The sequence below is a fragment of the Nicotiana tabacum genome, chromosome 16 (genome assembly GCF_000715075.1).
Source record: "Nicotiana tabacum cultivar K326 chromosome 16, ASM71507v2, whole genome shotgun sequence".
Lineage (NCBI taxonomy): Eukaryota > Viridiplantae > Streptophyta > Magnoliopsida > Solanales > Solanaceae > Nicotiana > Nicotiana tabacum.
Genome location: NC_134095.1, coordinates 7,121,423 through 7,136,424, shown reverse-complemented (window position 1 = coordinate 7,136,424; position 15,002 = coordinate 7,121,423). Strand labels below are relative to the sequence as shown.

General features: G+C 34.3%; 2 protein-coding genes across 2 annotated transcripts; one reads left to right on the top strand and one right to left on the bottom strand.

Annotated features, from left to right (window-relative positions):
* Positions 1-5,474: 5,474 nt before the first annotated feature.
* On the top strand, positions 5,475-7,478 carry LOC107790028 (uncharacterized). Its single transcript, XM_016611924.2, has 4 exons — positions 5,475-5,900; positions 6,477-6,554; positions 6,717-6,816; positions 6,951-7,478. The coding sequence occupies exons 1-4, from the start codon at positions 5,529-5,531 to the stop codon at positions 7,295-7,297; spliced, it is 897 nt and encodes a 298-aa protein (XP_016467410.1). The 5' UTR covers positions 5,475-5,528; the 3' UTR covers positions 7,298-7,478.
* A 672-nt stretch (positions 7,479-8,150) lies between these two features.
* Positions 8,151-12,929, bottom strand: LOC107790029 (putative hexosyltransferase MUCI70). Its single transcript, XM_016611926.2, has 6 exons — positions 12,338-12,929; positions 10,576-10,790; positions 10,290-10,466; positions 9,927-10,082; positions 8,913-9,189; positions 8,151-8,753 (listed from the first exon to the last, which is right to left on the bottom strand). Exons 1-6 carry the CDS (start codon positions 12,702-12,704, stop codon positions 8,521-8,523), a joined length of 1,425 nt encoding a protein of 474 aa, XP_016467412.2. The 5' UTR covers positions 12,705-12,929; the 3' UTR covers positions 8,151-8,520.
* Positions 12,930-15,002: the final 2,073 nt, after the last annotated feature.

Sequence of the window (15,002 nt, the reverse complement as noted above, 5' to 3'; positions counted from 1 at the left end):
GTTGTTTAAAATATATTTTTTCCTACTATTTCATTCTTAAATTTCTTACAAAAATATATACCATTTATTAGTATAATTTCGATATATAAATTTATCTTATTTATGTTTCACTTATCTGATTGCGTTTGAGCTTTAACATGTATACGTTCGACAAAAATATTAAAGTACATTATAGTTATTATTACTATAATTATATTATTTTCAAATATAGTCTTGTCATTTTTAAACTTAGTTATAGATAGTTCCTAATATGTTTATAGGTTTGGTTTGCGATGTACATGAGACTTCAATATGTATAAACTTGATATTATAAAGTTATAAAAGTAATTACGATTGAGTTAATAACTACTATAAATAGTTTAATATAAAAAAATATAGTGAGATTAGCATTTGTAGGACTGGATGCCAAAAAAGGAAAACATTAAAAATGACGACTTATTTATAATATACTTTATTTTTTACTATTTTATCCTTAAATTTCTTATAAAGAAAAGGTACAATTTATTACCATTAATTTAGATATATAAATTTTGGTTTCTTATTTATATTTCAATTATCTAACCGAGTTTGTGCTTTAACATGTATAACTTCAACGAAAAATTTAAAATACATTATAGTTTATTATTACTATAATATAATTGTAATTATTTTAATAATTGCATTGTTGTCTTTGGTAAACTTATTTATAGATATATATTTTTTTACTCATCATGTTAGGTTTATAAGTTTGATTTACCATGTATAGGAAACTTCAACAATTATGGACCTAAAATTAAATCTATTACTTATTGGTAAATTTTAATGCACATGCACCCTTTCATTACTTTAAGTTATTTGTTGTAAAGAGAATAGTGAATAACCTTTAAAATATTCACACTAAAAGAGTAATAATTTATATTTATTCTCTTTCAATTAATTTTCTTTTATTTTTTACTAAAATAGTAAAATTCTAAAGAATTAACCGGCAATAATTCTAAAACAAAGACAACACTCCTAAACCTTGAATGAGTTCTAGTACACGCTAGTTTCTTACATTGATTATGCTGGTATGTCTTTTATAAATATGGTATATTATATAGTTTAAATAAGGAAAAAGATAATATTGAAATTTAGGTAATTTTAAAGTCATAAATATTAGGAAAATAGTTAAATGACTATTTTGTCTAGTGTATACTTTATTTTCAAAGGGTAAAAAAGGCGAACGATATTTCGCTAAGGGCCTTCGTGCTTTTAATATAGTATAGATAACTATATTTTTAAAATTACTTAACATATACGTTACTTGTGCGCTCCTTTCTTCCTTCTTTCTTTTCTACTCTTTATTTTACTCTTTATTTTTTTAATTTGTAGTATATTTTACTACTGATTTGCTCATAATTACTGTCATTTTTGTTGAAACAACATTTTAGAACTTTTCTTCATCTATTTATAATTCATTGTCCGTATTTATTATATTTGCAATGAATTCAGATTGATCCAGGAATGGGATATCAAACAGCAAGCTGATTGCGGCTTTATTGATGCAATTCTTACACTAAGCTCTGAAAGTTGAACTATTATGCTAAAGTTCAGCAAATAGAGAACAAAACTTCAGCCAGTACGACTATAGGACAAAAAAACTTCAGCTTATTTAGTGCTGAAGTTTTTGAAAAAGCTTTATGACAAAACTAACGAATGCAGGACAAAAAACTTCAGCTTATTTAATGCTGAAGTTTTTACAAATTAACTAAATAACTTCAGCATCTTCTGCTGAAGTTTTTGAAAAAGCTTTATGAAAAAATTAATGAATCCAGGACAAAACTTCAGCTTATTTAGTGCTGAAGTTTTTAAATAAACTAAATAACTTCAGCATCTTTTGTTGAAGTTTTTGAAAAAGTTTTACGACAAAACTATTGAATCCAGGACAAAACTTCAGCTAAAACATGCTGAAGTTCAGCAAATAGAGAACAAAACTTCAGCTAGTAGAATGCTTAAGTTCAACAATTACAAACAACTTCAGGCCCGTCTACTAGAATGCTGAAGTTTGCGTAATCGCATTTGCTACTTCAGACCCGTATGCCTGAAGTTTACGCGAAAAGTGGGTACGCTTGCAATTTTTTTTGCAAAGGGGGTATACGTTAAAATGTGACCCAAAAAGTGGGTATAAATGCAAATCACCTGAATTAAAGGGGGAATTGGGTGTTTTAGGAATATAGAGAGTTAGGCCGATCAGGTATGGGCTTGATTTAAAGCAATTGGGCCATTTTAATGTGACCCAGTCCAATTTTTGACTTAGAAAAATGGCCATCTTCCTTTCTTAAATCTTTTTTCTTTTTTGGACTTTAAATCATAATCAATTAAAACTTAAAATGAGTCCGAAATTAATCTAATTTGTAAAAATTAAAATTATTTATCTATTTCTATCATTAAAACAACTAATTAACTTAAAACTAAAGAAAGCTAAATATGTAAAAATGACCACTTTTGTGATTTTTGCTTAATAATGCAATTAAATCAATGTAATTAATTCCTAAAAGCTAAATATTAATTTTAAAAACTAAAAGCTAAATATGTAGAAATGACCATTTTTGTGATTTTTGCTTAATAATGCAATTAAATCAATGTAATTAATTCCTAAATGCAAATAAACCTAAAATATTATGCAATGAATATTTCAGACATTTTGGGTATTTTCTTATAATTTTAAGATATTAAACATGCAACTAAAGTGCAAACAACAATTAGCAAGAAATTCCTAAAAATTCTATAAAAATTAAAATAATTAAAAACAAATCTATTTTTTGTGAATTTGTAGGAGTATTTTCTGTAGGGTAAAAATTAGGTGCTCACAGTTACCTCAATGTCTTCTGTATTGAGCCTGCCGCACATGGATTGCTTAGTATGGTTTACATCTCCTGTGTGGTTTGCAGGCTTACCTAGTGCGCACAAAGTGCTCGCCACAGAGTGCTCACCCGAAAGGCAGAGACTGTGACAGAGATTGTGACGTGCACATTTGACATGTAGATATAGAGATACAACATTCCTCATATCAGTCATACTTCACATATTTTATCCATGTTGAGCTTAAACTGTTAAACTTGAAAGCATGTCTACATTTCTGTATTGTGTACAATTGATTATGAGTTTTCTATGAGGTATTACTGTCATTTTTCTTATCATGTTTGTACTGTTTTAATATGCATTGGCTTGTACCTTTCTGAGCTCGTCACTGCTCGGTTGTACTCATACTATACTCTGCACTTCGTGTGCAAATTTAGGTACTTCTGGACATGGCGGTTGCTAGGTTTGGAGTTTCTATTGCTTGGATACTTTTGAGGTAGTTGCCTTGGCGTCCGCAGACCTCGACTCTCCTTCTTTTTAGTTTATTTGTACTGTTCTATCTTTCTAGACAATGTCTTAGCAGTCAGATTGTGTTGTCATTTAGATGCTTATGTACTTAGTGACACTCGAATTTTGGGGGATTTTGTATTGAGTTGTGGTATTTTCTTAATCAGTTATTTATGAGATTTTTACTATTAAGCTTGTTTCATTATGTTTTCAATTTAAAGATGTGTAGTTATTTGTGGATGTCGGCTTGCCTAGTACTATTATAGGTGCCATCACGACATTTGAGATTTTTGGGTTATGACACCACCACAGCTCCTCTCTTCTCGAGGCAAAGAAACAAATTACATTTGACAGCCAAAAAGTGTATATATATATATATATGGTAACGGCTAAAAGTATACATTTCTCTATAAACGTTATGGTTCATCCGAATCCATTAGTTTTACCTCTGATCTTATATAATTCACTTAACAAGTACAATCATATGGGGAGAACGGATTTTTACCAATGAGACCAAAAAAAAGTTTAAAAAATAAACATCTAATATACATGCATATAAAGGATTTTGACATTATATGCACAATGTAATTTTAGGTTCAAATGAACCTGTCTCATCCGCCCTCTACTCTAGCTTTGTCCCTGGGTACAAATAATAGATCTCAAACCAGTAAATCTTCCTTTTATTTATGGGAAAAAAAAAATAGAGACAGTGTTGTTTATGTGTACCAAAACAGTTGATTCAATTATTTATTTATTTATTCACGGATACACAAAAACAAGCCCAACCATCATTTTGTGAGCTAAATATATATTTATTTTAATATGGTTCAACCAATCTTACAGCTCCATAGTTTTTATCCTTACCCCCAAGAATTTGTCTTCTTGTTGCCGAATGCTTACTCCAAAGATGAAAGTAAGGAAATTCATGTGATTAAAAGAAGACGCGTCTCTACCAAGGCCAACAAATGTCACAATTCAAACGTGGTACTCACAAGTTTAAATCTGCTCTCCTTTACAATCATGTGGAAAGAAGGTGCGAATGAATAGGCCACACATTCAATTTTTGTTCTCTTCACTAGCTTGTTTCCTAAATATCTTTTGTATGGGGTTTACCCATGAATAGTATAGAGAAAGACGTCGTACAGAAACTTATTGATGAGCTTGAATCGTCCCATATAGAAGTGTCAAATTTAGCTTATTAAAATATATTCGGTTATATAATAGGGAAAACAGTTGCGTCAGATCAACATCGGGGTTAAAATCCACCTCCCTTTGCTTTATCAGCTTTGTTTCTTATTTGAACGGTCTTGACTTATAATAATTATAACTCTCACGTTACTTAATTTCTAATATAAGTCTTTTCATTAGCAAAAAAAAAAGTAAAACATATTATACAAATTTAAATAAACAATTGAAGAATGAACTTTAATTGAGCGATTTGGTTTTGACACATTAAGCTTCAACCTGTTTAACATATTCAAATTTAGCCCTAATTCTATTAAAAAAACCTATCACCTAAGTAGTTATGACCACTAAAATGGAACTTCAATTGCTTGACGTTCAATCTATTCGTATACACCGTTCACTAGGGTTTTACAAATTAAGGCACGTGGGGCGACAGCTGATATACAGCCCAAAGCTGCGTTTTAAAATTCAACCATGTAAATCAAAAAGGAATCCCACTTTCCAAATTCTGAAATTATTCTCTCTACGAATAGAAGTCCGCGGAATGATACGAACTGCCACGTGTGCGGAAGAGAATGCTTATGACCCTACACACTGTAATGTAACATTGTTGAAAAGTGTTTTTTAGTTTCCCACTTGGTGTTTATTGGAGCCCGATTATATCCGGATTCGCGCCGCGTAGGATCCCATTCGGAAAAGCGCTCCCTACCAAGGATTTTTTCATACCTAGGACTCGAACTCGGGACCTCTGGTTAAGGAAAGATCAGTCTCATCCACTGCACCACATTTTTTGCGGTTAACATTGTTGAAAAGTTCATAATACCTTACCAAAACCAACCTCTCCAAGAAAAGTGGAGAACAGTGCCAAAACAAAGGTCACATTACTTCACGACAATACTAGCTAATATGCCACGAATCTTCTGCACTTTTTCTGTGTATTGTATATAAATACTTGGGTCCAATGGAGAAAGAAAGTAAGTCAAAAAAAATAAAGAGAAAATTAAACAAGCTGAAAAATGGCCATCAGTGGTAGATTGTTACGTACCTCAAAACAATTGGGGTTAGGTGACAATGCTCGGAAACAAACACCTTGTAAATCTTTCAGGAATTATTCGTTGAGGTTACTATGTTTAAACAAAGGTAGTAAGATTAATGTTGGTGGCGGAGATGTGGAGAAGAAACCAGTGGCAGCTAAGGCTCATGTTGGTGGGGCAGGCACCATGTCAAGATTGGCATGTGTGGTTGTTGACGAACCAATGACACAGAACTGGTTTCCAGATATCGGTTTAGTAGCAGAAAATGTCTCAGATCTAATACTTCAGAACTTGAAAAACTTCCTCAAACAAATGCCGCAGAAGTTGCATCATCTACAGTTGTTCATCGAGAAGGTATGGATTTTCTTTTTCTCATAGGGATATAAAATGTCGTGTCTGGCGGATTTATAGGCAAAATTATGGGGCACGTGAACCCATGGTCTTTCCGCAAAATTAGGTATTCTATGTACTTATTTTCTAAATTGGTATATAATATTAATTATTGATATTCATACTCCAAGAAGGTTGAATGATACACTTGGTTGAATGTTGAGTTATTTATTAAGAGGAATAGGGATTAATTCATACTTAATACGTTTTTTTCTCATTTTTTTAATAGTGCACTCATGTACTAAAAATTTTAGATCCGCCTTTGTCAATCTATGCGTCTAACTAGTAGAGGTATGAATACAGGGTGTAAAGTTATCGACTTCAAAATCAGTGTGATTTTATTGTATGGATTTTTTTTTTTTTGTGTGTGTATACACAGTTTGAAGTTCCGCATAATAATTTATGTCCACAAGTCCAAATCCCAGATTGACATTTCCTACTTCCTGTTAACTAAATGAATAAAAACCCAAGAAATTGAAGTATATTCTTATGCTAAAGATTTGTTTTTTCTTAGTGGATATATGGAATTCTGTTTTGCAGGGTATTTTGGATTGCCGGTTCTTCACTCTCTTTGCAGTTGCAGGGACTTTGATTGGTTCATTATTATGCTTTGTTGAGGTAATATATATTAGTATTATTATTATTATTATTATTATTATTATTATTATTATTATTATTATTATTATTTATGATTATGTCTTTGGTTTTAGCATTTGATTGGTGAATATCATTGAATTTTACAATTTTAAGACTAATACATAAACATCCTCGTTATTGCAGGGCTGTTACCTAGTGGTAGAGTCATACTTCCACTATTTTATCGCACTCTCACAGAAGTCAGACCTAGGACATGTCGTGCAGCTATTGATCGAAGCTATAGGTAAGTACTTCTTTCTTAATTTATTTTTATACTATCAACGTATTTTAACCGATTATAGCAGATAATTGACTGCATTTTTATGTTACCAAATTAGAATTAACTCTAAACGAATAATGTTCTATTTTTTCTTTCAGATATGTTTCTTTTAGGGACTGCTATGCTTACTTTTGGAATGGGATTGTATGTCATGTTCGTGGGATCAAGAACTAATGTTGAAGGAGATCAAAGGTCGGGCCAAAATTTGTTTTACTTTCAGACACTTCCATCGATAATGGGAATGAAGTCAGTGATGCAAGCTAAATCAAGAATAGGACATGCACTAATAATGCTACTTCAAGTTGGAGTATTGGAGAAATTCAAGAATGTTCCTGTGGTTAATGGACTGGATCTTGCTTGTTTTGCTGGAGCTGTGTTTGTTTCCTCCATTTGTGTATTCATTCTTTCTAGACTTGCTGTCTCTACCACAAAGGCTGGCAACTAAGAAAGTCTACCTTTTGATACCTTTAGGTGGAGAAGTATATATATGTATAGAGCAAGAAAATTTGCAAGCAAAATAGAACTGTATACTAGTCAACAATTAGGACTTCTTATATATGACCTTTTTGTTAAATATTCTTTCAATTTGTAACAATTCAATAAAAATTTATTCATATTTCTTTGTACATTATTCCGAGTCAGTAAAGAGAATTGCCTTTCTATGTATTACGATTCCTTTGAATAGTGAATTCTTTTTCCAAGACTCCAACATAAAAGAACAGTGGGAAATATAGTATGCATAATTTTATGGTCAATACTGAAAGAGGCTGATGGCTTCCTCATTGACAGAATCGTTTTAAACAAGAGAATAGTGCAGAGAGTTAACTTGAGTAGTTGACAATACTACACTAGAGAGGTTGCTTATTAGAAATTTTAGTCTAGGCTCAATATAGTAAGTAATTTTTCACCTACAATCAAGTAACCGAAGACAAAGAACGAATACAGTCAGACTTCTCTATAATAACATCTTATATAACACTAGTTCACTATAAAAGTCAAGTTTTTACCGGAACCAAATTTCATGTTTTGTCATAATATATGTTTCCTATAACAGCAATTCGCTATAACATACAAAAATATCCGGAACAAACGAGGTTGTTATAGAGAGGTTTGACTGTATAATGACTTAAGTATGGAACTATTTTTAGTCTTGACATCGCCATTATTATCGAGCAAATCCTGCACTAATCCAAGAGAGCTAAACTAGGTGCTTTACATTTGTTAACGCACCTCAATATTAACACAGTAGAATGCGAACCCTGGCAGAATACCCAACAAATTTAACATTTTCAGAAAACTAGTGATAATAAAGAATAATAAATTGATAAAAAAAAAACCTTCCAAACAACGCCACTTTGTTCAAAAGAGATGATAAAAGAATTATAAATCAATAAAAGACCTTCCACACTGTTTAAATACACAACATACTCGCTGCTCTCCTCTTCTTCCCATTGATGAAACCCCCTCGGCCTCTCCCTATCCCTTCAGGGCTTCAAAAACATTGCCCTTTGAATTCTGAAGAATAAATAGGAATATGCTTATCCTATCCGATCTCTCAATCCAATGTCATCAACACACATAATAGAGGAAGCAATATGCTCGAACCTTGGAGAAAGACCTGAGCATTCTTGTTTCGGCTACCTTTCTCGTGCAAACAACGAATATACATTAACTTGTTAGAGGCTTCGCTTTTCTTAGGTGACCCATGCTATTAACCAGATCTTTACGTGTACAAACAGGGAACATGTTGATATTCCTAAACTCTTTGAACCGCCAAAGGACATATGGAAAACTCAGTTGATCACGGGATGTAAAGCGAACCACCTCATTGAACCATAGGCACATGAACAGATTAGTCGATGGTGTGTGCTCTTTCACAATAATTGAAGCCTCAGCAAGAGCTGCACACATAAATTGACTGTGAGAATGACTTATCTACTTGGGAGGAAAAAAAGGTCGTCTCGTTTGTGGAATTGAGGTACAATTTTATAATGATTATGCAGTGGATAACAATTATGGTAAGTCCATCCCCAGCTGACAAGGGAAATGAGAAATCCTACCTTTCTTCCCATTGAATCTCTTATCCTCAGGGAGGCCATCTTGACGGTACTGAGCTAACTGCACCTCCACTTCCTCCGGGGTGGCTTTGTTTTTCTTGACAACAGCCTTTGCCTCATCATACACGCTACTGCGAGCCCCATGTTCTGAGATTGCTAGCACAGAGTTTGAATGCCAGAGCAAAGCTTCCAGCACACCCAATGGATCCCTCCTAAGTTGGGATTTCGAATCTACCCAAATGGAATATCTAGCATTCGGAAAGAGACGATGGGCCAGCATCTGATTAATTTAGACATGAATTAAATCCTGATAAAACAGCTAGCAAGAAAAAAAGTACACATTCACATAAACCTATTATTTAAAAAATTTCAAAAGGATAAACATAAGAAACTTGAAAATTTATTGTGAGAGAGTATTGTGGACTAAATATTGGACAAAAAGCATCAAAACCCTAGCACAAACATCCTGAAAACTACTTTTTTGGTCAACGTCCTGAAATCCACAATTGGAGACCATGACTTGCTGCCGCATTATACAGATATTTTTTGTAGAAATTTTACCTACTAGATCAATGACAATAAAGGCACATGAACTTCAGATGCAATCATCAATTAAATTATGCAATTTCTGCAGTTATTGCTACAATGGGGAGCCCAGGTACAGAGACAAAAAATGGAAAATCAAGCAGTTGGAGAGTATGCAGGTGAGATGATGGATTTTCTCCAAAATGATACATGGTCCAAAAATCCAATTATTAAATCTTAAAGGAAGCATCAAAAGGCGACTAAATTTGACTTTCCCGACATTATTAATCTTCACAATTGGATCATCAATCCGATTTGCTTTATAGCACTTCTACTTTGTAAGGCACCATTATTTCTCGACGCATCGTGGAGAAGAATCTTGTTATCGGGAGTAAGGCAAGATTAACAGAAGCTTCACTTTAAGTATTAGGATATTTTCATTGTAAAATACAAAAGCATACAATAAATCGAGGAATCGGGCAATAAGCATACCTTTGGGATTTTACCATTCAACCTTTGGTCTCGGAAAGGTAGATCTTTAACAAGGATAATGCGCCATTTTCCGATATAATGGTCATCACCAACTTTATGGCCATCTGCCTCTTGTGATGCAAGTGTAATTTCATCCCAAAAAGCCACAAAGCATACCTGCATCATTTAATTCCAAAAACATTGAGTAAACTAATGTGTCCTGCATCATTTAATTCCAAAAACATTGAGTAAACTAATGCGTCCTGCATCAATTAATTCTCCAACGCTCCAACCCAACTACTTTGCAATTGAAGTGTAATCGCACATCATGTAAACTAAAGATTGAAAACCACTCTTAAGCATTAACAATCCCAAAAAAGTAACCTTCTTGAGAGATGACTCTGACATTCCTATAGGTTGATAGAGATCATCTCCACCACCAAATGCACAAGTCGACACCACAGCTTTGCAGGATTCCATATAATTTCTATCTTCAACAGAAATCCTAAAGCCTCCTTTATCACTGTAAAAACCACAGTGGATAGAAGCCTCTCCTTTCACCTGAGAGATAATGCTTAAGCAAATTGTCAAAGAAAAAGAAAGAGAGAGATACATAACTTATTTCATAGGTAAATAGGTAATCACCAAAAGCAAGATGCAGGTCGACAACCTTAAAACTTTCATCCCTTTGCTTGAGAGTTTGGTTTCCTGTGAATAAATTAAATCTTGTGGCCTCCGAGTGTTGCTCAAATGGCATATTCTCATCAACATAAGCAGGATTTGCCTTTGTGGTGTATATCACCAGTTTAATAGGATCAGCAGGTACTTTATCCATGGGAAAATCCAGATGCTCAAGCTCTTCAGCTGGTAGTAGCTTCAAGCAGGCTGAGAGATGCATGATTTGTTGCACATTATTGAAGACGATGGGCCAAAAAACATATCCACTTTGACAAGCATTTCAAATATCTTGTACATAAACAAAATCACTGTGTAATAAACCACAAAGGAATACTGAATAACATAGTTTTACTTGAAGAAAAGCCAAATGATCTGTCCCATATGTCAGCCAGATCACTTTAGCACCAACTTTATGATTCCTCCTATATCTTAGATACTCATATAATAACTCCAAGTATGAGTCCGAGCAACTTAGCTTGCGAGTGACACTTGTTTATTCATTTAGAATTTCCTTGTAAATGCTTCCTTTCAATTGTCCCAAAAATTTGATCTCTTTCCCTAAAAAGTCAAATTATACATTAACTTGACTTTTAAAATTAGATGACTTTGTCATTTAGGGAAAGAGGTCAAATTTTTGGGACAATTGAAAGGAAGCATTTACAAGGAAATTCTAGATGAATAAACAAGTGTCATTCACAAGCTAAGTTGCTCGGACTCGGGTGCGGGTATCCGATACGGGTGTCGATCTAGAGGCCGGTTCGTGATCTAAATTTTAAGATTCGGGTGTATGAACCTAGGTACGGATATGGGTGGGGGGAGTCGGGTATATCTAAAAATAGATCTATAAAAATATGCCTAAATTATGAGACATTGTGGAAAACTTGCATGCAGTGTGTAGAGTTCATTACTCAATCTTTTATTATCAAGTTGTAGGTAGTCATCCAGAAATCTACATTAGCTTTTGTCTTAATCAGAAATCAAAACGCCAAATCTTATTTCTAATTTCTCCTTATTTTGTGGTCAAAGTACTCAATATTGATTGACCAGATCCGGAACGTATCCCACACCCATACTAGTATTGGTGTCGTGTCGACATGGGTGCGACGCCATAAATGAAGAGTCCTTGCAACTTAGCTCGCAAGCAGTTCGCTAAGTAACACCCTTAAAGACCCATATTGACCAATATTGAAACTCCCAACTAATAGCCCTCGTCTGGAAAGTTCAAGGGAAATCAATTGGGAGTGGAAGATCTTGAATAAAGCACTGAGCTCATAAAGACCAAATTTTTATCATTGCCCTTATGCCTAGCACATATTTCATCTCTTTGTAGAATATAACAAATCACAAACATTAAGAGCTTCAAATTGGATGCTTGGTCATACATTACAAACATGCATAGTTCAAGCAGCCTGTCGACTCCTTAAATCATTCAACTTTTAAATCACTATATCAGGGGCATTTCATATAGAATGTAAGAAAACTTCAATTGGATTTAGGTTATATACTATAGGATAAAAAGAATTTGCACCATCAGTAATATTTAACCTGCATTAGTATTACCTTAAGAGATTTATTTGTAATTACCTAATAACTGACCTGATATTTTAAATATATTTTACACCATTAGTGAAGAGAACTTAAACTCAATTCAATTATACAAGCAATGTGCACATTCTGCCTAAACTGACATCGTAATAATAGCAAACAGCAGTTTCGCACTTAAATAATTTAGATCATAATGCAAAAATACTCACGCTCTCTAACTCCATGGACAACATGAGTGACCGGATCGAGACGATTTAAATTCGCCGGCGGTTTCTTCTCAACAGGCTTATTAAGCTTTTGTCCGGTCACCGGATCCGGTTTTTTAACAAGCGAACTAGGTTTCCCTCCAATTCGAGAGGCCTCGAAGATGAGAAGAGCTGCGGCAAGTAAGAATAGGAGAACAGGCCACCACCGGAGAAGCTTTTTAAAGATAATATGAGTGCAACTGGTTTTGCTTCGGTGACCGATTTTCTTTCTCTTCCTTCGAGCTCGTGCCCTAAGCTTGTTGGCAAATTCGTCGGGCTCGTCATCAGAGACAGTAATGGAGATACTGTTGTTGTTTAGCATCGACGACATGGAACGGCGGCGATTAGACGGAGAGATTTTGCAGCCGGCGACACGTCGTCCGTTCTGATCTTTCTTTCTCGGCCGAATATATTAGCTAACGGTGACCAACGCATCAAAAAGCAGAAGTTAGCTTCTTCTTCTTTTTTGCTTTTTTTTTTTGTCTCTGATAAAATTCTTTTTACTTGAATAAATTTTCGTTTTTTGTTCTTAGAATTTTAGTTATACATTTACCATAAGAACTAGGGGTGGAGCCAAGATTGAAGGCTATAAATTTAGAATTCTAACTATTTTAATTTATCAAGTTCTAAATTAATAATTTATATATATTTAATAAAAAATTAAGATAAATGTTGGATTTGAACAAAAGATACTAAATTCGTAATACGTTTTCTAGCTCCGCCCCACAAAAAATAAAGTCATTATTCCTTAAACTATGAAATTAATTAGGGTGAAGTGCAATAATAGTCATCTTAAGCTCGCTCTTTAAAATATATCCAAAATTTATAATGTATTTGAAGATTAGACAATTCACCCAAACTAAGCTAGCGTTTGGACATAAATTTTGCTGAGACTTGAAAAAGTAATTTTTGAAGTAGTTTTGAAAAATAATTTTTGGAAGTTAAAATTATGTTTGGACATGCATTTTATTTGAAAAAAATTTGAAGTTTTGTGAGTGGGAGAACAAGTTTCACCCAAAATCTACCCTAAACTAGATTTTGGGAACTTGAAAAATAATTTCAGAAATTTTTCAAAAATAGATCATTAATCTATGAACAAACAATGTTTTCAAAAAAGATTTGAAAAAATATTGCCAAAATGTATGGCCAAACGGGGCCTAAGTATCTTGAATTTGGAAATTCAAGACTTAGTGTCCTGAATTTTTGAGCTACTAATTTGAAATTCACGATTGAGTGTCCTAAATTTCTGAACTACTAATTTAAAATTCAGGACATAAGATTAAAACTTATTGACACAATTTTCGAACTTTATGACATGATGTCCTGAAATTTGAACTTTGAGGTTTAAACTCTAGGACGTCATGTAACGACCCGACTAGTCGTTTTGCTTTATAGAACTCTGTTCCCCTAAATAAGACTTCTTGTACTTGTTTTTACTGATTTATGACTTGCGGGGATGATTGGTTCGGAATTTGGAAGAGTTTGAGTTGAAATCGGAACACTTGGTTCCTTAAGGTTGGCTTAAAAGGCCAAGTTTGACTTTGGTCAACATTTTGAGTAAACGACCTGGAATCGAGACTTGAAGGTTCCAACAGGTTTGTATGATGATTTCGAGCTTGGGCGTATGTCCGGATCGGGTTTTGGATGACCCGGGAGCGTTTTGGCGCCTAATAGTGAAAGTTGATTCCTTAAGGATTTTTAAAGTTCTTTAAATTTAGTTTGGAGCGGCTTTTGTGATATCGAAGTCCAAACGGAATTTCGAGACCAAGAATAGTTCCATAATGTCATTTAAGACTTGCACGCAAAAATTTGGTATCATTCCGAGTAGCATAAGTATATTTCGGCACGTTGGAAGTAGATTGAAGAACTTGAAGTTCATAAGTTTGATTCAATTTGTTTTAGGGTGTAATTCTTAGTTTTAATGTTGTTTCGGGCATTCCGAGGGTGCGAGCGAGTCTGTTTTATGATTTTAAACTTGTCGGTATGTTCGGGCGGTGCCCCAGGGGCCCCGAGCGTCAATCGGACGAGCCTCGAGCTAAGTTGAAAATTTGAGAATGAGCTGAAGCTCCAGTTGCTGTCACAACCACACCTGCGGTTGGCCAGCCGCAGGTGCGAGCCCGCAGAAGCGACTAAGCCATCGCAGATGCGGCCCAAAGGGAGGAGCTCAGGTTCCGCAAATGCGGCCCCTCTTCCATAGAAACGAAACCGCAGAAGCGGTCCCCTGACCGTAGATGCGGCCCCAGCTAGTCCGACCATTTTCCACAGAAGCGGACGATCTCCCGCAGAAGCGAGACCTCAAATGCGGTCCCCTCACCACAGATGCGGAAATCGCTGAAGGCAAGTGACCTTCATTTAATATGAGAGTTTGTCATTTTTGACATATCTCACTCCATTCTTGCGCGATTTGAGAGCTTCAAAAGGGGAGACTTCCATCTAGCTTTGTGAGGTAAGTTATTTCTATTTAATGTGAGTTTAATACATAGTTTATGGGTAGATTACAACATGTAAATTAGTGAAAATTATGAGTTTAGAGTAAAACCTAGGGTTTCGATAAAAATGAGATTTAACCACGAAATTTATTCTGGAATATAGTAGAAATCATATATTCTTGATCCTAAGGTTGTGGATA

Excerpts from the sequence above, each read along its gene's own strand:
- LOC107790029 (XM_016611926.2), bottom strand. The coding sequence starts at position 12,704 with ATGTCGTCGATGCTAAACAACAACAGTATCTCCATTACTGTCTCTGAT. Across the intron at positions 10,791-12,337 it reads TGTCCATGGAGTTAGAGAGC|CCTGCTTGAAGCTACTACCA; the intron begins GTGAGTATTTTT and ends TGCATCTCTCAG. Across the intron at positions 9,190-9,926 it reads TGAATGGTAAAATCCCAAAG|ATGCTGGCCCATCGTCTCTT; the intron begins GTATGCTTATTG and ends TAAATTAATCAG.
- LOC107790028 (XM_016611924.2), top strand. The coding sequence starts at position 5,529 with ATGGCCATCAGTGGTAGATTGTTACGTACCTCAAAACAATTGGGGTTA. Across the intron at positions 5,901-6,476 it reads TACAGTTGTTCATCGAGAAG|GGTATTTTGGATTGCCGGTT; the intron begins GTATGGATTTTC and ends TCTGTTTTGCAG. Across the intron at positions 6,817-6,950 it reads GCTATTGATCGAAGCTATAG|ATATGTTTCTTTTAGGGACT; the intron begins GTAAGTACTTCT and ends TTTTTCTTTCAG.